Source organism: Agelaius tricolor, unplaced genomic scaffold (genome assembly GCF_023055355.1).
Source record: "Agelaius tricolor isolate 1412-34295 unplaced genomic scaffold, bAgeTri1.0.p SCAF_3, whole genome shotgun sequence".
NCBI classification, from domain to species: Eukaryota; Metazoa; Chordata; class Aves; order Passeriformes; family Icteridae; genus Agelaius; species Agelaius tricolor.
In genome coordinates, this window is record NW_027269263.1 from 68,825,083 (window position 1) to 68,850,627 (window position 25,545).

Here is a 25,545-nt window from a genome sequence, read left to right on the forward strand (position 1 = left end):
TTTAACTGCATGGAATTCCTCCTTCCATGGAGGGATAATGGTTGGGCATGTTGGGATTCAACTACATGGAATTTCTCTTTCCATGGAGCGGGGCAAGTTGGGATTTAACTGCATGGAATTTCTCTTTTCATGGAGGGATGATGGTTGGAATTTAACTGCATGGAATTTCTCTTTCCATGGAGGGATGGTGGTTGGGCATGTTGGGAATTAATTGTGTGGAATTTCTTCTTCCATGAAGGAGGCAAGTTGGGATTTAAGTGCATGGAATTTCTCCTTCCATGGAGGGATGATGGTTGGGCACATTGGGATTCAACTGCATGGAATTTTTCTTTCAATGGAGGGGGGCAAGTTGGGATTTACTGCATGGAATTTCTCCTTCCATGGAGATGGTTGGGCATGTTGGGATTCAACTACATGGAATTTCTCCTTCCATGGAGGGGGGCAAGTTGGGATTTAAGTGCATGGAATTTCTCCTTCCATGGAGGGATGATGGTTGGGCACATTGGTGAGCAGGATGGAGTTGCAGTGGTGTGAAGTGCTTGGGAATAGGCACAATCATGGAATTCTAATGATCACTCCATGACCCCTGGCCTGCTGGTCCTGCCAGTTTTCCCTTTTATGAGGTTTTCATGGAAGGAGTTCTTGTTGGAGCACTGGTATTGTATGGGAAGTTGGGGAATCTTGGGAACAATTATCCTAACAGGAGCCGCAATCCTGCTTACCACCTCATACACCCTATGTATACTCATAATAACACAAGGCACTCTCCCATCCCATGATGGAGGTCAGATCCATCACCAAGGATCTGTTGGATCCATCCCTGAAGATGGAGCAACAACAAGAGGAGGATGCCTTTAACACAAACACCACCACCCATCTCATGAAGTTATTTTTTTACCAGCTTGAGGAAGGGGAAAAGCTGCTTTGCCTCCCATAAAAACTTTAAAGCAGGGGTTGTTTCAATGTGATGTGTTCCTTGTGCCTCCCAGGGTTCACTGTTTCCACTACCTGATCCCCCTGGCCAAGCAAGGGAACTACGCCATCGTGGCCAACGTGGAGAGCATGGACTACGACCCGCTGGTGGTGCGGCTCAACAAGGACATCAGCGCCATCGAGGAGGCCATGAGCGCCAGCCTGCAGCAGCACAAGTTCCAGTACATCTTCGAAGGTCGGGCTCTTCCCAGTCCTTCCCCCATAAAGGGTTTTCCGTCCTCATCCCAAAGCTCCACGGGATTCCTTTCGGGGGTGAAGCAGAGGGAGGTGCTGCTGTCACCCCCAGAGCGTTGAGGGAGAGCCGGGAATGTTCCCATGGAGAGGAGAAGGCTCCAGGAAGAGCTTCCAGCACTTTCCAGGGGCTCCAGGAGAGCTGCAGAGGGACTGGGGCCAAGGCCTGCAGGGACAGCACCCAGGGAATGGCTCCCAGTGCCAGAGGGCAGCCAGGGATGGGATCTTGGCAATGAGGAATTCCTGGCTGGGCTGGGATTGCCAGAGCAGCTGGGGCTGCCCCTGCATCCCTGCAATGCCCAAGGCCAGGCTGGACACTGGGGCTGGAGCAGCCTGGGACACTGGGAGGTGGCCCTGCCATGGCATGGGTGGCACTGGATGGGCTTTAAGGTCCCTTCCCACCCAAACCATCCTGGGATTCTGTGATTCCCTGTTTGTTCAAGAAGAGGGAAATGGCTCCACACAGAGCCACAGGGACCATTCACATCCTGTTGAAGTTTAAATTCATACTCATGGTCCTCCTTAATCACACCTCTTAATCCTGGGTCTGGGATGTACAGATTTCCCACACTGGCTCCCTGTACATGAATTAAATCCTTAATTTAGACTTTTAATTGGCCTCTGGGCTTGCCCAGACCTGGGTTGGGTTGGTTGCAGTGCAAATCAGGCTGGGTTTTTGCTCTGTGTAATGAGACACGAGTGGATCCATCATTTTGGGGGTGCTGTGTCCCTCAGCCCCCAGCTGTGCCCTTCTGAGATCCTTCAGACACAGGAAACCGTTCAGAGAGGGGTTGTGCATCAGGGGCATGGGAATGCAGCTCATTCCTGCTCCTGGAAACTGAATTTACCAGGAAAAACAGGGAAACCACCAGCCTGGGGAACAGATTAAAATCCCGTGGTTCTACAGGAGCTGCAGTGACCCATTGCTGTGCAGAGGGACTGGAAGGGACATTGTGCAAAGCCTGGCTAAAAATCCTGGTTGTGACAACACAGCTCTAAGTTTTGGGGCATTTTTGTGTTTTTACTAAAGAGGTGCAAAGTCCTAAACTGCACCACAAAGATTATTGAGGGTTTCCAGTTAAAATCCAATTATCCCTCGATACACAGCTCTAAGTTTTGGGGCATTTCTGTGTTTTTACTGAAGTAGAAAGTCCTAAACTGCACCACGAAGATTACTGAGGGTTTCTGCGCTGGTGTTCGCAGGGCTCTTAGGATGAGGGAAGAGATGAGGATCTGACTCCAAGTTTCAGAAGGATTTATTATTTAACTGATAATAACTGATTTATTATTTTATTATATATATTACATTAAAACTATACTAAAAGAATAGAAGAAAGGATTTCATCAGAAGGCTGGCTAAGAATAGAACAGGAAAGAATCAATAACAAAGGCTTGTGGCTCAGACTCTCTGTCTGAGCCAGCTGGGCTGTGATTGGCCATTAATTAGAAACAACCCCATGAGCCCAATCCCAGATGCACCTGTTGCATTCCACAGCAGCAGATAACCATTGCTTACATTTTGTTCCTGAGGCCCCTCAGCTTCTCAGGAGGAAAAATCCTCAGGAAAGGATTTTTCAGAAAACGTGTCTGTGACAGGTTTCCAGTAAAAACCCAATAATCCCTTGATCCAGCTCACAGGCACCACTTAACAATGCACATTTTGGGGTTTTTTTTACCATGACTTACTGGCACTAAATCTCTTCCCCCCCTTACAGGTTTGGGCCACCTCATCTCCTGCATCCTCATCAACGGCGCGCACTACTTCAGGCGCATCAGCGAGTCGGGCATCAAGAAGATGTGCAGGAACATCTTCATCCTGCAGCAGAACCTGACCAACATCACCATGTCCCGGGAGGCCGACCTGGACTTTGCCAGGTGAGCACAGACCTCGCCCCCTGGCACTCACCTGGGGCCCACAGGAGCTGAGACAATGCAAACCACGTGTGCGTTATCTACAATAATTTTCCTATACCTGTCAGCTGTGTTTGATGTCAGAAGCCAGGACATCCCTCTGGCTGTCCTGGAGGGCTCCAGCCCCTGCCCAGGGGGCTCAGAGACCCTGGCACAGAGCCCAAGACTCCTGTGCCTTTGATTATGACCCATGGAGCAAATTACCAACCTTGTATGAGGATCTGCAAACCATGAAATTTTAAGTAGAATGATAGTGAATTTATCACAGGGTGAAAATGTAGAATTTTAGGGGCTTTAGAGTGGGGGTTCAGGAGGCAAGATGGAGGAATCTGGGTGGGTCCAAATATCCAAGTATCCAAAACACTCTTAGAAGGTATTTTATTTCTAATTTTCTACCAATAACTAATTATTTGTCTGTTGACACAACATCTGCATGGTGGCTCTTTCTAACCAATCACCCTGTGCCACCAACACTGCAGAAAATGGAGTGGATGAAGAACAAGAAGGAGATCAACAATGCCCCAAATCCTCCATCTTGTCTTCTGTCTACTTCCATTCTAAAAACCCAAAACTCTGAGTTTTTCACCCTGTGATAAACTATTCTATTATCTATTTCACACACTTGTAGATTCCAATTCATCCCAAAGTCTTGGAAGCTTTCTCCGTGGATGAAAAGGTTAAAAGCAGTGTTCTCCTGGGGGGTCAGGCAGAGAAACATTCCCTGTGCCCTGGGTTCCAGCATTCCAAAAGTCTCAGGTGGCCAGATGAGTGGCAAGTTCAACAGCTGGAGCTGCTGGTGGTGATTTTTGGCTTTCCTTTGGTTGAACAACGCTCAGAGGGACGTGGAATCACAGAATCAGGGGGGGTTGTTAAGGTCAGGGAAGATCTCCAAGGTCATCAAGCCCAAATGTGGATCAGTTGAGGCTGGTGTGAGGGCCCACCAAGTGTCTATGCTTGGTGCTCCCTTGGGGCAAGACCAAAACCCAGGCAGGGAAAAGCTTCCAAAGGTGGTGGGTGGAACCTGAACAGGATGAAATTAGGGCTTGGATTTATTCCCAGGTGAGAAATGTTTTGGTTTGTTGAAGGCTCAGGATCACCAGATCCAGGCTGGCTTGAAGGGACATCTCCCTTGAGTTCTGTTACCTTGAAATAGCAGGAACAGCAAAATAAACCCAAAATAAGCCCAAAACTGGGTGTGACAGGCCCCCTGCAAACCTCTCCCACATTCTGGGGCTCAGCTGATCCTTCTGGGTCAGGAGGGGACAGCTGAGCCAGGAACAGCCAAAGGAAAAGTCTGGGACTCGGAAATGGAGGAATGGGGTGAAATGAGAGAGGTTTGTGTGGGACTTGGATCTGACCCACCACGAACTCTTGGTGCCATCACTTGGCCACTGCTGCTGGAGGCTGAATTCTGAGGGAGGTTTGAGCTCCCTGGGTGAGGAGTGTGACTGAGTGCCTCATTTATTTGGGATCACATCTGGGGGGGAACCATCGCTGAATTCATTTCTTCAGATCACCATGGGCACCAGGAAGCTGTGGCCTGCAGGAGGGGGAGGGAGGAAGATCCATTAGAAACTCTGCAAGGAATAAACCTCCCAAATTTCATCTTTTCTTTCTTAAACGACCATCCTGTGGGGAAGGAATTTTCCTGATATCCATCCCTAAACTCCTCTGGCATGACTCGAGGCCATTTCCTCGTGTCCTTGTCCCTTGTTCCTTGGGGGCAGAGCCTGACCCACCCTCCCACAGCAGCTTTGTGCTGAACTCTTCCCATCAAATCAATCCAGCAACATTTCTCTTACTGCTCTCACAGCTTCATCACTTCCCTCTTTTCTTCTTTCATATTCTGTTTGACTCTTTAGTTCTTCAGATGACTCCTGAATGTTTAAATGTTTATTACCCAGACCCTCCTTTGACATAAACAAGGCTCTGGTGCATCCCAGGCCTGCCCTGCTCCCCTGAATTCACAATCACCTGAGCAAGGCTCTCACGTCACCCCAGGGTAGCCAGGTTCTACTCAAACTATTAAATAAACATAACAGCTCCCCTCCAGAAAGCATAAAACAACATCAGGCTGGATAAAAGTGATTTGTACCTCTGTGATACAGCTCAGGCAGGAATCTGTAAATGCTCTGTGCTGTGGATAACTCTCAGTTTGGCCTTTTCCAAGATAAAGTGGTTTTTTTATGTACAGGAGCAGCAGCAGAGCTGCTGGAGAAATTCTCTCTTCCTCCTGCACCTCCTGGGATAAATTCCCTCCCTGCCTCCCTGCTCCAGGGATCTGGAGGGTCTGGGTGGGACAGGAGAGCCCAGCCCTGCCTGGACATTTCTGTGTCCATCACACTGAGGGTTCAGCAGCAATTAGCCACAATTAACAATCAGTGCATCACTCTTAAATCTGAATGCTTTAAATCTGAATTCTGGAGCAGATCCTTTTCCTCAAAGTTTGAAGTCAGTTTGTAGGAAAGACCAGGCCAGTTGAGAAAGGACCAAAAGTTGTTTTTTTTTTTTCCTGGGATAAATTCCCTCCCTGCTCCAGGGATCTGGAGGGTCAAGGGGGGCACAGGAGACCCAGCCCTGCCTGGACATTTCTGTGTCCATCACATTGAGGGTTCAGCAGCAATTAGCCACAATTAACAATCAGTGCATCACTCTCCACATAGCCCCTCTCCATCTATTAAATCTGAATTCTGGAACACATCCCTTTCCTCAAAGTTTGAAATCAGTTTGTAGGAAAGACCAGGCCAGTTGAGAAAGGACCAAAAGTTTGGTTTTCTTTTCCCTGGGATAAATTCCCTCCCTGCTCCAGGGATCTGGAGGGTCTGGGTGGGACAGGAGAGCCCAGCCCTGCCTGGATATTTCTGTGTCCATCACACTGAGGGTTCAGCAGCAATTAGCCACAATTAACAATCAATACATCACTCTCCATGCCTCAAATCTGAATTCTTGAGCAGGTCCCTCTTCTCAAAATGAACCTGTTTGAAATCAGTTTGTAGGAAAGGCCAGGCCAGTTGAGAAAGGACCAAAATTTCTTTAAGGTTTTCCTGAATGTTGTGCTTTTGATTTTTTGCTTTTATTTTTCACTTCTGGCATTGTCTTCAAGGCTTTTTAGAGGCCTCAGAGAACACTGGGCATCCCTTTCTTCTCTGCTCAGTGACTCCAGGCAGTGGAAATCCCAAGCAGGGAAGCTGGAAGGGGAAACCCTTTTTCCCCTGAATCAAAAATCAGGTGGAGGATTAAGAGCAAGCCCAGGTAACACTTGTTGGTCCTGGTGAGGCTCTTGCTGTTTAAACCCCATTTTTCCAAAGCTCTGTGACCTGCAGGTGACAACAGCAGCATTGGCTGCTTTGGGAGAATCCCATGGCAAGGGGAAAATGTGTTTTAAATGAGTTTTTCTTTCAGATTCTCAGTTCAAGGCAAGGAAAGTCTCAGCAGAGCATCACAGAGCACATTTCCACCAGAAAAAAAAAAAAAAAAATTAAATTGCCAAGTGGTGTGAGGAGTTTTTTTCCACCAGGAGAAAGGGTGAAACAGGCTGGCTCTGACTGCTGAGGTGTCACAAAGGATTTGTGGCATTTGCTAAATTTCCTGCCAATATTAATGGGTTTTTCACTCCTGTGTGTGTTCAGTATCTGGGGCAGCAGAAATGCAGGAGGTTGTTGGGGCTTCCACTGCTTTATTAAGGAAAAAGCAGGATTTTCTCCCTGTGGAATATCCAGGCATGTGCTGCAAACTCTGGGACTGAGCACCACTTCCAAATGCCTCCAAATTGCCAAAGTTTCACAGCCAGAATTAGGTTTATAGCATGAAAGGGATAAAAGCTTCAAATTTGAATTCCTCCTCTTGTCCCTTCCCTTGTGTCTTCTTCTCTCCTCTCCCTCTATCCCCACCCGGAATTCTCAGGGATTTTATGAAGATTTCATCAGAGGTAGTCACAAAGGGTGAGGATTCTGCTTCAGACTCAGCCTTTAATTAAAAAAATCACTGAAAAAAGTGATTTTCTGAGTCAGACGAGTGTTAGAACTGAGTGTGCAACTGAGGTGGTTGCAAAGGGAGCAGAGAGAGCAGGGATGAAATGGGGACATTTTCCCTAACAAGTGTCACTGTCACCTGGGAAACGAGCAGGGCTCTCAGGGTCCCTGCCTCAGGGGGGGGCAGCAGAGGGGTCCAGAGGGGTCCCCACACCTGGAGTGAGTGGGAGCTTCCATTCCAGGTGTTCCCATGGCCACCCCTCCTGCAGGGACCTGGAATCTTGTCCTGCTGTTGATGACAATACCAGGAATATTGGCTGGGACAATGCTAGGAGTATTGGCTGGGACAATGAGAGGGATATTGGCTGGGACAATGACAGGGTATTGGCTGGGACATTCCAGGGGTATTGGCTGGGACATTCCCAGGAATATTGGCTGGGACAATGACAGAAATATTGGCTGGGACATTTCCAGGGATATTGGCTGGGGTATTTCCAGGAATATTGGCTGGGACATTCCCAGGGGTATTGGCTGGGACAATGACAGAAATATTGGCTGGGACAATGACAGGGGTATTGGCTGGGACATTCCCAGGAGTATTGGCTGGGACATTTCCAGGGATGTTGGCTGGGACATTCCCAGGAATATTGGCTGGGACATTTCCAGGGATATTGTCTGAGACATTTCCAGGGGTATTGGCTGGGCCATTCCAGGGGTATTGGCTGGGCCATTCCAGGGGTATTGGCTGGGCCATTCCCAGGAATATTGGCTGGGATATTCCAGGGATATTGTCTGGGACATTCCAGGAGTATTGGCTGGGATATTCCCAGGAGTATTGGCTGGGACATTCCAGGGATATTGGCTGGGACATTGCCAGGGCTATTGGCTGGGACATTCCCAGGAATATTGGCTGGGACATTCCAGGGATATTGTCTGGGATATTTCCAGGGATATTGTCTGGGATATTTCCAGGAGTAGTGGCTGGGGCAGTGACAGGAATATTGGCTGGGACATTCCACGGGTATTGGCTGGGACCTTCCAGGAATATTGGCTGGGACATTCCCAGGGATATTGTCTGGGATATTTCCAGGGGTATTGGCTGGGACATTCCAGGAGTATTGGCTGGGACAATGACAGGAATATTGGCTGGGACATTCCCAGGGATATTGGCTGGGACATGTCCCTGTAGCAGATGTGGCACCTCATTGGTGCTGCTGGTGGCTCCCTGGGGAGTTGGGGTGGGGAGGAGCCATCAGAGCTCCCTTGTGCCTGGTTTGGCCATCAGTAAACCCAAATCATGGACTCACAGGATCACGGCAGATGGAAAAGATTTCCCAGCCCATGGAGTCCCAGCTGTGCCCAACCCTCCCCTTGTCCCCAGCCCAGAGCTCTGAGTGCCACCTCCAGGGGTTCCTTGGACACCTCCAGGGATGGGCACTCCAAACCTCCCTGGGCAGCCTTTTCCAATGTTTAACAACCCTTATGGAGAAGGAATTCTCCCAAAATCCCCCCTGAGCCCAGCCTGAGGCCGTTCCCTCTGCTCCTGTCCCTGTTCTCCCCCTGTGTCCCCTCCTGGCAGGGACTTGTGCAGAGCCACAAGGGCCCCTGAGCCTCCTTTGCTCGAGGCTCAGCCCCTGCCCAGCTCCCTCAGCCCCTCCTGGCTCTCCAGACCCTGCCCAGCTCCCTCAGCCCCTCCTGGCTCTCCAGACCCTTCCCAGCTCCCTCAGCCCCTCCTGGTTCTCCAGACCCTTCCCAGCTCCCTCAGCCCCTCCTGGCTCTCCAGACCCTTCCCAGCTCCCTCAGCCCCTCCTGGTTCTCCAGACCCTTCCCAGCTCCCTCAGCCTCTCCAGACCCTTCCCAGCTCCATTCCCACTCTCCAGCCCCTCTATGGGGCTGGGGAATGCTCCTGTTACTCCAAACCCATCTTTATTCCAAGGCCAGGTTGGATGGGGCTTGGAACCACCTGGAATAGTGGAAGATGTCCCTGCTCATGGCCAGGGTGGCTCTGGATGATCCTAAAGTCCCTTCTCACCCAAAGCACTCCATGATCCCAGCAAAGGGGAGCATGGGGAGGTTTAGGATGGAGGATGCAGCTGCAGCTCGAGCTTTCCTCAATCCCACGTCAATGCTGCATCAGTGCTGGGCTGGTACCGGGGCTGTGCTGCCAGGGAGCACTCAGCCCTCCTGTGCTGCCAGCCCGGGCAGGTTTTTGTTCGACTGGGCAGGTTTTTGTTCGATTTTCCCCGGGTTTCTGCCGTTCCCTGGCAGCAGGAATCAGCAATGCCCTGCTGCCATCTACTGGGAGCTGCCGAGGGAAAGGAAGCAGTCAAACATCGCCGTGCTCTGCAGGGAGACTTTTCATGGCCAAGTCTTATTTCTCTGCCTGATTTTACTCTCAGGTTGTGCCTGGGTGCCCAGGTTGCCTGAGGGAGGAGCTGGTGGAGGAAATCTTCCTCTGAGAGCCACCTCCGAGCTCCATTTGTGTGTGGAGAGCACCAGGTCCAGCAAGTCCTGACCTGGATGCTTTGTTCAGAGTCAGGAGTCTCTGCAGAGCTCCTGAGATGCTCCCCTGCCACCTGCGGGTGAGAGAAGCATCTCAGATGTTCTCCTTGGGGCTGCCCCCAAGCCAGGACTAAGTTTGGGGTGTTTAGGACCATTCAGTTTGAGCAAACCCCACATCAGCTGAGTACACAGGGCACTCTGTTCCCCCTCTTCGTAGCTGAGTTGAGAAAGGTAAAAATCCCCAAATCTTCCCAGTCTGGATCCCAGGAAATCCCTTCCTTACAGGAGATGAGGGCCAGAAGAGGCTCTGGAGGAGAAGGTTGTGCAAAGTTGTGCTGTTTGCATCCCAGGCTGGGCTCCTGTGTCTGCAGCCTGTCCTCGTTTGGGCTTGCAGCTTTTAATTAACAAAGCTGCTTTGGTTTTCAATTAAGGACTCGCTTACAACAAAATCCGTATTTTCTTTCCCTTTCTTTTCCGCCTTGTTTGCTCCCCCCTGTAGCTTCTGCTGAGCTTTGATCTCAGTGCAGGTTTAATTAGCTGTAATTAGTGGTTTCACCGCATTAACCGAAAATCAGAGGCTTAAAAACCACCCCTCAGCTCCATGGCCTCATCCCCACCTTCCTCCTCCTGCTGCCCATGGGGGATTTGGGGGATCAGAGGGTCCCTGTGTGGCCCTTGCCCAGTGCATCCCAAAGCTCCACCTTTTTATGGGATCATTGAAGCTCCCCCATCCATGGATCCCATTCCCAGTGAAATCTGCCAGGAGTTTTAGGAGGGCCCCAGTCTGTTCCTTCCCAGCATTCCCTGGAGCATTTTTTGGGGTGTCTCCCTGCTTTTCAGTACATTTGGAATCATGGAATTGTTTAGGTTGGTAAAGCCCTCCAAGGTCATTGAGTCCAGCCCTGCCAAGGCCACCACCTGCCCCATGTCTCCAAGTGCCACATCCACATGGATTTTAAATCCCTCCAGGGATGGGGACTCCACCCCTGCCCTGGGCAGCTCTTCCAGGGCTGCACAGCCCTTTTTGGGAAGGAATTTCCCCAAAATCCCCCCTGAGCTGCCCTGGCCCAGCCTGAGGCCGTTCCCTCTGCTCCTGTCCCTGTTCCCTGGAGCACAGCCCGACCCCCCCGGCTGTGCCCTCCTGGCAGGGACTTGTGCAGAGCCACAAGGGCCCCCTGAGCCTCCTTTGCTCCAGGCTCAGCCCCTGCCCAGCTCCCTCAGCCCCTCCTGGTTCTCCAGACCCTTCCCAGCTCCCTCAGCCCCTCCTGGTTCTCCAGACCCTTCCCAGCTCCCTCAGCCCCTCCTGGTTCTCCAGACCCTTCCCAGCTCCCTCAGCCCCTCCTGGCTCTCCAGACCATCCCCCAGATCCTTTGGCCTTTTCAGCTTCTCCAGGTTTCCCAAACTTTCAGCTTTTCCAGTCCTTCAGGAGCTCCTGGAAGCTGGGCTGTGGCCAAACCCTTTGCTGAAACTTCTCAGCAGAGGATGGAGAGGAGATTCTGGAGTATTCTGCAGATTTTGGAAGGTGTGACTCTGCTCTTCTCCGTGGATGTGCCCAGTCTCAAATATTCCTCCCCAGGACAACCCTTGAGGCTTTTCCACCCCGTAGCATCCCCAGAGTAGCTGGATTAGGGGCCAAACTCTCCCAGCCCTGCTCTCCCCTGGCTGTGGGAGGTCACAGAGCACCCACTCTCCGTGGGGATGGCTCCAAGTGCCAGGAGGAATCATCTGAAAATATCAGCAGGCTCTGGGAGGCCCCAGTCCTGCTCAGCCTCGCCAGTGTTGACTCAATGCTTTATTTTGATCAGGTTTTTCAGCCCTTGCCCCAGGCACCGTTAATCCTCGCTCTGTAACCTTTAAAGAGAGAGGTTTTCGTGTTCTCTGCAATGATTTTCATTGCCTGGACAGGGATGTCTGAGTAAAGAGATTAATTCAATTTTCCTAAACTGGAAATGGACTGAAAAACTGAGAGGCTTCATTGACTTTTCCTCTCTGGGTTCGTGGCGTGATGGAGAAACAATCAATGGGGTGAACTTCTCACCAGGCAGAACCTGGTGTTCCCATTCCAGGCTCAGGAAGATGGGAATAAACATTTTTAAGAAGTCAGTTTTGGCCAGAACACGTTCCTCCCCTGCCTTAAAACCATCAGGATATGTTCTCCTGGAAATGAGTTCCAAACAAATCCCTCATTTATCCCCGAGGTGACAGTCTTTTGCTGATATGTGCTTTCTGGAGACTAATAAGTTTTGAATGTCTTTGGGGAGGGGGAGGAATAAAAAAAAAACTATCAAAGTAATTACTTTGTGTTCCCAAGCTCCTTATTTGTGTAGGTGCCTGTGTGTTTATCTCCCTCTGTCATGCTGCATTGCTAATGGTAATTAAAGGCAAGGGATTTTTCTTGCTGCAAGTTTTTTTCTTCTTATTTTCCACCTTTAGTGATTTTGGCCTCGGTGACGATGCTTTGCCACTGGCCAGCCACTTGTGGAAGTGCTTTAATAGAAGGTCTGAGTTGGAATTCCGGCTGGAATTGGATAATTTAATTTACCCAGGCCTGTGCAATGTGAGGTGGGCTCTGGTTTTGCAGGCCAAGGTTTGACAGCACATCCTGGAGGTGTCAGTCCTGGTGGCCACTGTCCTCTCTGTGGTGGCTCTGGGAAATCGTGGAGAACTCCTCAATATTTGCTTTTTTTGCACTGAAATTGGGTTTTGGGTGGTGGCAGCAGAAATACAGAGCAAACCCGCGTGGTCTGTGGTCAGCAGTGGGGTGGGGTGTGTCACTTTGATTTGAATATTTAATTTATGCAGGAATTGGATAATTTAATTTATCCAGGCCTATGCAATGTGAGGTGGGCTCTGGTTTTTTTCAGGCCAAGGTTTGACAGCACATCCTGGAGGTGTCAGTCCTGGTGGCCACTGTCCTCTCTGTGGTGGCTCTGGGAAATCGTGGAGAACTCATCAAAACTTGCTTTATTTGCACTGAATTTGGGTTTTGGATGGTGACAGCAGAAATCAGTAGCAGTATACAGAGTATACCCGCGTGGTCCATGGTTGGCAGTGGGGTGGGATGTGTCGCTTTGATTTGAATATTTAATTTATCCAGCTGGAATTGGATAATTTAATTTATCCAGGCCTGTGCAATGTGAGGTGGGCTCTGTTTTTTTCAGGCCAAGGTTTGACAGCACATCCTGGAGGTGTCAGTCCTGGTGGCCACTGTCCACTCTCTGGTGGCTCTGGGAAATCGTGGAGAACTCCTCAATATTTGCTTTTTTTGCACTGAAATTGGGTTTTGGGTGGTGGCAGCAGAAATACAGAGCAAACCCACGTGGTCCATGGTTGGCAGTGGGGTGGGGTGTGTCACTTTGATTTGAATATTTAATTTATGCAGGAATTGGATAATTTAATTTACCCAGGCCTGTGCAATGTGAGGTGGGCTCTGGTTTTTTCAGGCCAAGGTTTGACAGCCACATCCTGGAGGTGTCAGTCCTGGTGGCCACTGTCCACTCTCTGGTGGCTCTGGGAAATCGTGGAGAACTCATCAAAACTTGCTTTATTTGCACTGAATTTGGGTTTTGGGTGGTGACAGCAGAAATACAGAGCAAACCCGCATGGTCTGTGGTCAGCAGTGGGGTGGGGTGTGTCACTTTGATTTTTTAAGATTTTCTAAGACTTCTGATGTTTACATTCTTGTAACGAACTTCCTCACACACTTTCTGTCAATAACTCATTGTTTTGCATTCTTTTGTAGAAGAAGAGAAATTTGATGGACTGTTGGTTTGTCCAGTGTCATTGGGGAGGTGGCACTGTCACCCTCCAATCCACTGCCACTTTTAGAAATCCATAAATGTTGGAGTCAGGAAATAAACTTCCCTTTTCTTCACCTTGAGAGCAGCGGTGTGCGAGCTCAAGTTGTTTCGTGTCCTGCAGTGACAGGGTGGGGTCCCCACGGGTTCTGGATCCTTGGGAAACCCACCCAGGACACTCTGGCAGGGGCTCGAGGGCTGGCACACGGGGTTCTGCTGGGTTCCCAGGGGACTCCAGTCTCCCCCTGCACCTCATTTCCCACAGGAAACATGGAAGGTGTTCTGCTGGGAAGAGGTTTTGGCTGGGAAGAGGCCACAGGGCTTTCCCCACAGGCCCCCCCAGGCTGCAGGGTCTTAGACCAGGTCTAAAGTCTGGATCAGGAGGCCAAAACTGCACTTCCAGATGGTGCCCAGGTTCTGATGAGCTTTTCATCCCACAGAAATGTGAGGATGAGTGTGAAAGCTCACTTTTAGGTGCAGGTAAAGCCTCTGTGTGTGTGTGGTGGATCCAGCACTGGCTTTAGCAGGATTCTGTGTGCACAGAGAGCAGCTTTATTTGTGGGCTTGCTCTAAAACTTCCACGGGAACATTCCAGCAAATCCTCTCCTCTCTGTGCCATCCAAGGAGCTTTCCCTGATTCCCTGCACTTCCACAGCTCCAGGCTCTGGAAATGCCACCGAGCATCACACGAGGTGTTGGACTGGAGACACGGAGGCAGCAGCTGCAGGGCTGGGAATGGGATCCAGGGGAACTGGGAATGGGATCCAGGGGAACTGGGAATGGGAGTCAGGGGAATTGGAAATGGGATCCAGTGGAACTGGAAATGGGAGTCAGGGGAATTGGAAATGGGAGTCAGGGGAACTGGAAATGGGATCCAGTGGAACTGGAAATGGGATCCAGTGGAATTGGAAATGGGATCCAGTGGAACTGGGAATGGGATCCAGTGGAACTGGGAATGGGAGTCAGGGGAACTGGAAATGGGATCCAGTGGAATTGGAAATGGGATGCACTGGAACTGGAAATGGGATCCAGGGGAACTGGAAATGGGATGCACTGGAACTGGAAATGGGATCCAGGGGAACTGGAAATGGGAGTCGGGGAACTGGAAATGGGATCTACTGGAACTGGAAATGGGAGTCAGGGGAATTGGAAATGGGAGTCAGGGGAACTGGAAATGGGAGTCAGGGGAACTGGAAATGGGATCCAGTGGAACTGGAAATGGGATGCACTGGAACTGGAAATGGGATCCAGTGGAATTGGAAATGGGATCCAGTGGAATTGGAAATGGGAGTCAGGGGAACTGGAAATGGGATCCAGTGGAACTGGGAATGGGATCCAGTGGAACTGGGAATGGGATCCAGTGGAACTGGGAATGGGAGTCAGGGGAACTGGAAATGGGATCCAGTGGAACTGGAAATGGGATCCAGTGGAATCCAGGCGAGGAAGAAGAGGGAATCACGCTGACTTTCCTTCATTAAAAGGTTTTTTTGCTTTAGAGCAGCCAAGGGTGGCAGCTGCCAGCACAAGGAACAGGATTCTGTCCTGAATCCTTCCGTGGATTGTCTCTGTTTGGAATCAGGGAATCATTTGGGTTGGAAAAGCCCTCTGGGATCATCCAGCCCAACCCTTTCCCTGTCACTGCCAAGGCCACCCCTGACCCTGTCCCCAAGGGCCACATCCACACTTCCAGGGCTTTGAAATCCCTCCAGGGATGGGGACTCCACCAAGGCTGGAAAACCCTCCTGGGGAAGAAACTTCCCCTGATATCCAACTTAAACCTCTCCTGGAACTTGAGGTTGTTCCCTCTTGTTTGGTCAGCTTGGGAGAAGAGCCCAACGCTCAGCCTGAGCCCAAGCAAGCATCCAGAGCCATCCCATGGGAGCAGATCCCGCTGTGAGTGTGTGGGAATGGGAGCTCCCTGTCTGAGCTCTCCCACACCACCTTGGATCTCCTGTTTGGGTTAGAAACTGCTCTTTCCTCCCGTGCTTAAAGGTGGGTTCTTGGGAGCAGAATGTCTGGGTCCTGTTCTGGGAGGTTCTGGTGAAATTCCCAACAAGCAGCTTGAAGGGAAAGGACAGATGTTTTAAGAAGGGAATTTGTGTGACACACAAAAAAAGAAACTACCAAAAAAAAAATAAATAAATAAAAGGAAGAACCATCAGTGTGTCAGGAGCAGCCATCCCTCCTGTCTCCTCATCAGAGGAAGGCAGGGGTGAAGCTTTGCCACCTGCTGGAGCCACAAATGTGTCCCTGGGAAGGGCTGGGAGGGAGGAAAATGTCGGTGCTGGGACACAAAGGGACAGTGAGGATGTGCCAGGGCTGGGCACAGGGCTGGGGAGGCGAGAGGAGGGAGAAGGGAAATGGGAGAAAAGGGAGAAGAAGAGGGAAAAGGGAAAAAAAGAGGGAAAGGGGAGAAGGGAAAAGGGAGAAGAGGGAAAATGGAAGAGAGAAGGGAAAAGGGAAAAGAAGAGTGAAAGGGAAGGAAGAGGGAAGAGGGAAGAGGGAAGAGGGAAGAGGGAAGAGGGAAGAGGGAAGGGAAGGGAAGGGAAGGAAAGGAAAGGAAAGGAAAGGAAAGGAAAGGAAAGGAAAGGAAAGGAAAGGAAAGGAAAAAGGAGAAAGGAGAAGCCAATTCCTGGTGGGACAGAGGAGGGAAAAGGGAAACTGAGGAAAGGACAGGAGCAGCAGAACTGAGAGGACCAGCAGGGTCAGGCCATGGCACAGCACTGGGGTAGAGCAGGGATGGCAGCAGGTGTAGCCCAGGAACAGCAGGGTTCCAGCCCTTTAAATTGTTCAGGGGAGGCCTGGACTGGATTTAGGAACTTTATTTTTTTTTCCCAGAAAAAAAAAATTGCACAGCTTGCACAGCTGCCCAGGGCAGTGGAGGAGTCACCATCCCTGGAAGAGTTCAAAGCCATGAGGATGTGGCACTTGGGGATAAGGGTTAGTGGTGACCATGGTGGTGAAGGGGTTGCACTGCACACATGAATTTTGGCAGGTTGAGATACATTCCTCTGTGGTTAATTACTCTTTAATCAACAAAATCTTTAATTCATTGACTTTTGGTCTGACTTGGAGGTTTTAGCCAACTCAGGGCTGGTGGTGAGTCCTGGTGCAAAGCCACACATTCAGCTGGTGAACCTAAATAATCCTAAATAATCCTAAATAATCCTAAATAAGGATTTCTACAGCTGCCTTCTGCAACCAGGAGTTTCTTCCTTCTCCTTCTGCTGAGGATCCATGCCTGGGGATGTGCTGGTCATTCCAGGTGGTGGGATCTGAAACATTCCCAGCTATCACTTCTTATCCTCAGGGGTTTTTACCCAAAAAAAGTCCCAAGATGGTTTTTCCACCTTTCAAATGCTGAGAGCTGGGGCTGCCCCTGCTGGGGGCACCTGGGGACCTTCCTTTGTCACTGAAGGATTGACTGGTGATTATGGGGGGAATTTTCCCTCATGCCAGGGAATGTTCTCAACAATCAGCCATCTCCTGGCTCTGGGATCATGGAATGGTTTGGGTTGGGAGGGACCCTAAACCACCCTCCTCTATCTCAGGGTGCTCCACGTGCCTCACCCCCCTCACAATGAACCCCTTCCTCCAAAAATCTAATCCAAATCTGACCCCTTTTAGTTTAAAACTTCCCTTTTGTCCTGTCACTATCTGTCACCTGTGTAAAAAGTTGCTTTCCATCTTTTTTTTTAATTAACTCTCTTTAAGGACTTAAAGCTGCAAAGAGCTTGGGATGCAACCGAGATTTTATGGCTCTGTGGAGTCAGCTGGGGACAAGATGCCCCTCACTATTTTCTGACCCATGGAGGAACAGCTCCACAGCAGCTTTTTCCCTCCCTTTCCTCCCTTTCCTCCCTCTTCAACTGTGCAGTAACATCTTATTCTGGACAATCACAATAAACAATAAACCCCTTCCTCCAAAAATCTAATCCAAATCTCACCTCTTTTAGTTTAAAACTTTCCTTGTGTCCTGTCACTATCTGTGACCTGTGTAAAAAGTTGCTTTCCATCTTTTTTTTTATTATTATTATTCATTCTCTTTAAGGATTTACGGTTGCAAAGAGTTTGGGATGTAACCAAGATTTTATGATTTTATGGGCTCTGTGGAGTCAGCTGTGGACAAGATGCCCCTCAGCATTTTCTGACCCATGGAGGAACAGCTCCACAGCAGCTTTTTCCCTCCCTTTCCCCCCTTTCCAACTTCTCTGGGGGACTCAGCCTCCCCCATGGTGTTCCCCAGGAGCTTTCCCAGGAAAGGTGTGATCCCCTCGAGCTGGATTTCAGTGTGGTTGCCATAATTACCCTCTGACCTCCACCCTCAGCAAGATGAGACAGCCCAAAAGGAGAGCTGTGATTAAAAAAAAAAAAAATAAAAAAAGGAAAACCAAAAAAAACCACCCCAAAAAAACTGAGAAATTATTCTTGAAGTGCCAAAGGCGAGAGGCTGCAGGGCAGGAACGAGCAGGGAATGCAGAGCAGGCAACGCCGTCTATCCAAGGTGGAGCCTCTGCCATTAAAAATTCCAACTCCAGTGCGGGAAACGTGGAGTGAAGGAGGTGAATTATTGATGGGGAGCAGGGATTACCATATCTGACAGATGGAGACTGTCTGAGAACATTTTGCAGAGTGGCATCTGCACCGTGCCTGATTGGTGTCCCTGAACTTTCGCGCGTCAGATGTCGAATATCAACACACAAACTCTGATGTAGCAATTAAATCTGTCCTCTGATGAACCTGGGCCTCGTAGCCAGGAGAAATCCACACATTCTGAGAAAGTCCAAATGCCTCAATTCTTATTTTTTAGGGAGCCGTTTGAATAATTACATCCAGAGCACTGCATTGAACGCACACACGTATGATGATGTCGGCGTTTAGATATATTCAGGGAATTATGTGCAGCATATCGTGTCTTACTCCAATTTTACTGAAGGCTGCAAAGCTCCCCTTGTCTTTCATCATTTGTATTCCAGATTTGAGCTCAAATAATACAGAGAGGCTCTAAAATTCAGCTGCCACCTCACGTCACAGAGGTGCATTAACACCTAAAGCTGAAATGGGTCTCTCAAGTAGATCTTCTCCTAAGGAAGTTGTAAATCAGGATTCCACCTTGTCATGTGTGGAAAAACAAAGAGGAGAAGGAAAAGTGCAAATAAGAGCAAGTTTGATGCTTTGGTGGGGAACAGCTTGGATTGGGATATAAAGATATAAAATATGGCTTCTTTTAATAGGATTTAATAGGCTTTTTTTAATAGGATTCAGTGCCTCAGATCCTGGGTTGTTTTCCTAAGCCCAGCCCAACGTGGCAAATGGGTGAATTTTTCTGCCGTCTGTTAAAAGTGGGGTGCTGGGGGAAATGCAGTTTTCCTTCATGGAGAATGTGCAGATTTTGGGAATCATCAGGAAAATGTGCTTTTAGTCCCTGGAGGGGCTTTCAGGGGTGGAATCTGGGATTGGTTACTCAAGGAGAATTGCTATTAGGAAAAATCTCTTCAGCCAAAGAAGGGCAGCGCTGGAGTCCCCATCCCCGGAGGGACTGAAAGCCTTGTGGCTGTGACATTTGGGGACATGGTCAGTGGTGGCTTTGGCAGTGCTGGGAATGGTTGGACTGGATGTTCTAAAGGGCCTTTCCAGCCTGAATGGTTCTGTGATTCCATGATTTTGTAGGGTGGCTGTTGTTGGGTGGGATCCACCCCGCTGGACACACAAGGAGTTCCCCACACAGAATGGACGAGGTTGGAGGGGACCATGGTGGGGTCCTTGGTCCTTGACACCCTCAGAGCAGCTTTTGAGAGAAGTTCTGGATGCAGAGTCTCCAAAGTGCCTGGGGAAATTCTCAGATGGGAATTGCGAGAGGTCAGAAAAAAACTTGAAAAAAATTAATAAATTACTAGGGAAAACTGCAGGTTCAGTTCTGGCAGCAGAGTCCTTTGGGGAGCCTGGAGGGTTCGTGCAGCTGAAGAGGGAGGAGATAAAAAGCAGTTCAGAGAATTGCTGTGCTTTTGATGGCTCTGAACTATTCCACCATCCAGAAGCAGTGCAGGGACTCTCTGCTCACTCTGTGGGGACCAGTTTTGTTTCCAAGGAGCTGCTGTTGCACTGCAGTGGAGTCAGTCCATAAAAAGTGACATTCACGTGACACAACTCCAGGATATTCCATGAGTAAAACTTGGTTTTTCCATGCAGTGGAGAGTGGAGATAGAAACCCCATGTATTCTGGGTTTTACCTGCACTGACATTGCCTTGATAATATTTTCATTTAAAATGTTCAGATTTGTGCTGTCTGGCAAAAAAAGATACTTCAGTGAAGCTCTGTTGGGTGAAAAAGTTGGGATAATTGGAGCTAAACCCACCAGGAATGGCCAGAAGAAGCCACAGCTGTGCTGCACAGGGGGTTTCAGGGGTGGACTTGTGGGAGCTGCTCTTTTAGGGGTGGTGGGTTTCAATCCCTCTAAATACGACTTTTGCCCTCAGAATGATCAAGAGGGAGAAGCAATTTTGACCAAAAATGCTGGAAATGAACAGCAGCTGCCCATAAAAACCTGTGGCCTCCAACCTGGAGGTTTCCAAGCATCAGGAGAAGCTGGGATGAAATGTTCCTCAGGCCAGTGGCCACCACAGAGAGCAAGGAGCAGAGGGTTGGAGCTCTGAATCCCTCATCCAGGAGAGCCACAGCTCCATGCCCATGGCCACCACTTCTGGATATCTCAAATTTTGGCACTGAACCCATCCTGGTTTCTCTCTGCCATAGTTACTGCACTGTAGCTCAATGGACCTGACCACAGCCTGGTGCTGGACCTGACCACAGCTACTGCTGACCACAGCTACTACTGACCACAACTACTACTGACCACAGCTACTACAGCTTAATGGACCTGACCACAGCCTAGTGCAGGAGCATGGCACACAACTACTGACCACAACTACTGCGGGCAAAATTGACTTGATGAACCCGACCACAGCCTACTACAGGCACACATTGACTTGTTGGACCCAACCATGGCCTACCCCAGGCTGACTTTGACTTGTGGAACCCAATCATGACCTACTACAGGCAAAACTGACTTGTGGAATCCAAACACAGCCTACTACAGGCTGACACTGACTTGTGGAACTCAGCCATGGCCTACCTCAGGCAGATGTTGACTTGTTGGATCCAATGATGACCTACCACAGGCTGACTTTGACTTGTTGGACCCAAACACAACCCACCTCAGGCTGACATTGACTTGTGGAACCCAAACTCAACCTACTGCAGCCAGACACTGACTTGGAAACCCAACCATGGCCTACTACAAGCAGACTTTGACTTGTGGAACCCAACCATGGCCTACTACAGACAGACACTGACTTGGAAACCCAACCATGACCTACCTTAGACAGACATTGACCTGTGGAACCCAACCATGACCTACCTCAGGCAGACATTGACTTATGGAACTCAACCATGACCTACCCCAGGCTGGCTTTGACTTGTGGAACCCAAATTCAACCTACACCAGGCAGACATTGATTTGTGGAGCCCAACCATGACCTGTCTCAGGCAGACATTGGCCTGGAAACCCAACCATGACCTACAGACATTGGCTTGAGGGCCCTGCTTGAGCTTCTGCCCCAGTTCTGTCCCCATCAGGCAGATCCCATCGTGTCCTTCACCCATCAGCAGCTCCCAGCCATTCCTGGTTTATCAAAGCTCAGCTGGCACCCCGGGCACCTCCCCAGTCACATCCAGTTCCACCTCACTTGATCCTAAATAAATTGGAGGGTTGCCACTGTGATTGTTGTTCCCAAAGGGAAGGGAAAATTGTGGGATTTTTTTGCTGACTGGAGCAATCTCTGCTGCACTGTTGTGGAAGTGCTGACTCTCTCTTCTTTCAGGCTACATTCATTTCCACCTTCCCTCCAATTTATGCATGAGGCAAGGGGAAAAAATTCCTTAATATTCCTTATAAACTGGCAGATGGTATCGATAATTTTTTTTTTTTTTTACTATATGCAATAAAATGCAAATGTGTGTGGCTTATTTGCAAATGCTGGCATTAATAACTGATATTTAAACAGGTCAGATTAACACTTTTACTGATCTATTAAAAAGATTCTTTTCCAATCATTTGCACACTCAAAATCAATTTTAATATGACATGTAAATTGAATTTAATTTTTTTTACAAAATTGCATTTATCTTCCTGAGCCATTAAATTTACTATTTAATATGTACTTTCCAGCTCACTTGGCTAGAATTTCATTGCTCTTTATCTGTATAAATTTAATTAGCCTTGATATCATCAGTATATTATAGAACTAATTAAAGATTTAGATAAGTGCTGAGGGTGCTTGTTTAATACCCTATAAAGTTCCATTTGGAGAGGGAGAATTTCCGTCTCTCATTAGGATCAGCTGGATTGGAGCTACAAGGAGTGGCTCAGACATTGTTTTTTTGGTTTTTTGGTTTTTTTTGAAGAATTATTTAATGGGCTTTAATGGGTTTATCCTCCCTTTGAAAAGCTGTGTAATTGCTGTCTCTCACTGCACGCTGGGAGGGGGCTCAGAGGTGCTCAGGGATTGGGTTTCAGTGCTCTGGGGATGCTCAGGGATCCCCATTCCCAGAATCCCGGGGTTGCTGAGGTGGGAAAAGCCCTCCAAGGTCACAGAATCCAACCTTGTCACCAGCCCTGAGTGCCACCTCCCTGGACACCTCCAGGGGTGGGGACTCCACACCTCCCTGGGCAGCTTCTCCAATGGTTACCAACTTTTTCCATCCAATGATTTGGGAGAAGAGTTCCAGAAGATTTCCCCAAAGGGGGCAGGGAGAGTTCAGTTTTGTCCTAAAAAATGAGGAAATTCCTTCTGATCTCTCTGTTTACCAACTTTTGCCATGAGGAAGTTGTGGAGGTGTTCGCAGGGGTCCCAGGATGAGGGAAGAGATGAGGATCTGACTCCATGTTTTAGAAGGCTGAGTTATTATTTTATGATATATATTATATTAAAAGTATACTAAAAGAATAGAAGAAAGGATTTCATCAGAAGGCTTGAAAGGAATAGAAAGGAATGGAATGAAAATAAAATCTTGTGACTGACCAGAGTCTGAGACAGTCAGACTGTGATTGGCCGTTAATCAAAAACAACCACATGAACCAATCCCAGATGCACCTGTTGCATTCCACAGCAGCAGATAACCATTGGTTACATTTCATTTCTGAGGCTTCGCAGCTTCTCAGGAGAAAAAATCCTAAAGAAAGGATTTTTCATAAAATGCGTTTGTGACAGGAAATTCCTTCTGGTCTCTCTGTTTACCACCTTTTTCCATCAGCAAATTCCTTCTGTTCTCCCACCTGAGCCTCCCCTGGAGCTCCTGTTCCCAGCGTTGTCCAAGTGATGAACCCTCGGAGGGAGGCAGGGAAAAGGAAGTAAGAAGGAAACATTAATGAGAAAAGAAGAGATAAGGCAGATAACTATCAGGATGGAAAGGAGGAGGGAGGACAGGAGAGAGCTTTGGGAAGGGGGGTGATGTTCTGCACGTCCCTTACCCTTCCCTTTGCTAATTAATTCTGCGTTTAAGAGCTGATTTCTCAGACAAAAAGCTCTGCAGTGGTGACAAACCCAGTGACAGAGCTGCACGTGGCACCCAGAGGTGTTGGCTGGGGGGGTTTTTATCCAAAATGGCTTTGTCTGTATAAAAAGCAGCCCCCAGGTGAGCTGATTTGTATGTAGGGCTTCATACGCTGTGTCTGTGCTTTAAACTTTAAAAGGGAAAATAATTGGATTTCCTAACGAGGCTGTCTCTAATTAGAAGGCTGTGCTTATGCCCTTTTGAATAAATACACTTGTTTTTCTTGCCTGGCTCTGTAGTGATCAGAGCCCTGCCTGGGTACTGAGCAAGGGGTGAGGGCTTCCCACCTCTGATACTTTTTCCTGCCTTGGATAAATGGCTTAATTTTAATTCCAGCTTTTTAAAAAAACCCCATTATCATCCTTCCATCCCTTGATTATTTATTAAGGGCTGTGATTTGCAGAGCTACCACAGGAGCGTGGAGCACCACTGTACTCCAAATTCACTTTTATTTCTTCCTCTCCTGCTTTGTTTCTTTTCCCAAATCATTCCCCACCTTGGAATTTTGCACATTTTCAGGTTTTTAAGTGGGGTTTTTCACGTTCTTGTGCTTTTTTGTGTTCTTGTGAGCACAGCCCCAGAGCCACCAGTGCCTCCTGTCCCAAATTGTGCCACGTGTGGTGATGGGGCAGCTGCTTGCAAGGGGCTGCGGGTGAGGTGAGCACAGGAAAGATGGAGATCACAGTGATGGGAACATTTTTGGCCTCTTTTTGGGGTTTTTCAGTCCATGGAGCCATGTAGGACAATGTCCAGGCCTTGCTGTGGTGTCTGAGAGGAGCTGAGGGTGACCAGAACAGCAAAACCATCCCTGATGTGACCTCCCCTAATGTTCAGAACCGCTTGGGGTTCTTCTGGAGGCACATTCCCATTGGTGGAATTCCCACAGAGGGAACATTCCCCCCGTTGGTGTCCCCAGAACTGCTCCGGGCTGGTTGAAAATCAGGGAATAAATCTGCAGAAAAGACAATCGGGATTTACATTCCCTCATGGGGGATTTACAGCTCCCCTCCCATGGAGCCATGCAGGGGCTTCTTCCTCAGCCCAGGAGAAGTGTCCAGGTCTTGGTGTGGTGTCAGAGAGGAGCTGAAGGTGACCAGAACAGCAAAACCATCCCTGAAGGGAACTCCCCTAAAGCCCTCTGGATTCTTCTGGGGGCGCAGAAGGAACATTCCCGTTGGTGTCCCCAGAACTGCTCCGGGCTGATTGAAAAATCAAGGAATAAAATAAATCTGCAGAAAAGTCAATCGGGATTTACATTCCCTCGTGGAATGGTGTCCTGAGGGTGGTGTCCCTTATTTTAGGGTTGCAGCTGCAGTTTAGGATGAGCAGTGGTTGGAAAGAGGAACTGGATCCATCCCTGGAAGTGTCCAAGGCCAGGCTGGATGGGGCTTGGAGCAACCTGCGATAGGAATGTTGGCCCAGTTGGGATTAGATGGTTCTTAAGGTCCCTTCCAACCCTGCAGTGGTTGGAAGGAGGAACTGGATCCATCCCTGGAAGTGTCCAAAGCCAGGTTGGAGCAACCTGGGATGGGGAAGGTGTCCCAGGTGGAATTAGAGGATCCTTAAGGTCCCTTCCAACCCAACCCAACCCAACCCAACCCAACCCATGTGTGATCCCATGAAAAGCCTGGAAGCTGTCACCTCCCATCCCTGTTTTCCATCTCATCATCAGGAGCCCTGGAGCTGGAGGCAGCAGCTCCCACATTTGCAGATCTTTGATTTAAAATGCTGCTCACTGATGTGTGTGTGTGCAAACATCCCCTCAGCCTTCACCAGGTGCAGGAATTACAGAAATTGCTGCTTCACCTGTGTTTTCCTTTGGTGTTCTGAGCTTTCAAAATTATCCTTGCAAGCTCCTGCCTGGAACTCATCTCTGCTGCCCCATATCCAGTGCCCTGTGACCGTTCTCAGCTCTGCCCTATTCCCACCTCTGGTAACTCCAAAAGGAAAATCCCATGGGATATTTTTCTTTTCAGCCAGGCCTGAAAATCCATTTCTTCTGCTTTACTTCACCGAAGTCAACAATTTCTTGCTGTTTTTTCCCTTTTTTTTTTTTTTTTTTGGACTCACTCATCCCCCTCTATATTTAAATGTCATGGTCCCACCACGATCTTCAAATATCAAAATTGAGTGATTTTATAACCACAGCTTTGGGGTTTTTTTATCATCTTCAGTTTCTTGCTCGTCCTGCCTGGTGTTTTTTCATAAAATCACAGAATTTGGGTTGGAAAGGACATTAAAGACCATCCCAACCCCCTGCCATGGGCAGGGACATCTGCCACTGTCCCAGGGTGCTCCAGCCTGGCCTGGGACACTTCCAGGGATCCAGGGACAGCCACAGCTGCTCTGGGAATTCTGTCCCAGGGCCTCACCACCCTCATCATAAAATCTTCCTTCTATCTTGTCTCCCTGTCCCCTCATTTAGTTTTTATCCAGATTTTCCATAAGTGCCTCCTACTTAACCTTTTTGACTTTCCCATTAGAGCAGCAATTCCGGCTGCTGCCAAAGCTCCTCCCTAATCCCCCA

At 49.0% G+C, this 25,545-nt stretch overlaps 1 protein-coding gene across 1 annotated transcript in view; it reads left to right on the forward strand.

Annotated features, from left to right (window-relative positions):
- Positions 1–25,545, forward strand: part of EXOC4 (exocyst complex component 4) — a 362,178-nt gene that overhangs the window by 330,262 nt on the left and 6,371 nt on the right. Inside the window, exons 16-17 of the mRNA XM_071424195.1 lie at positions 990–1,168; positions 2,940–3,099. Of these exons, the coding sequence (XP_071280296.1) occupies positions 990–1,168; positions 2,940–3,099 (339 nt within the window). The remainder of the gene's footprint in view (positions 1–989; positions 1,169–2,939; positions 3,100–25,545) is intronic.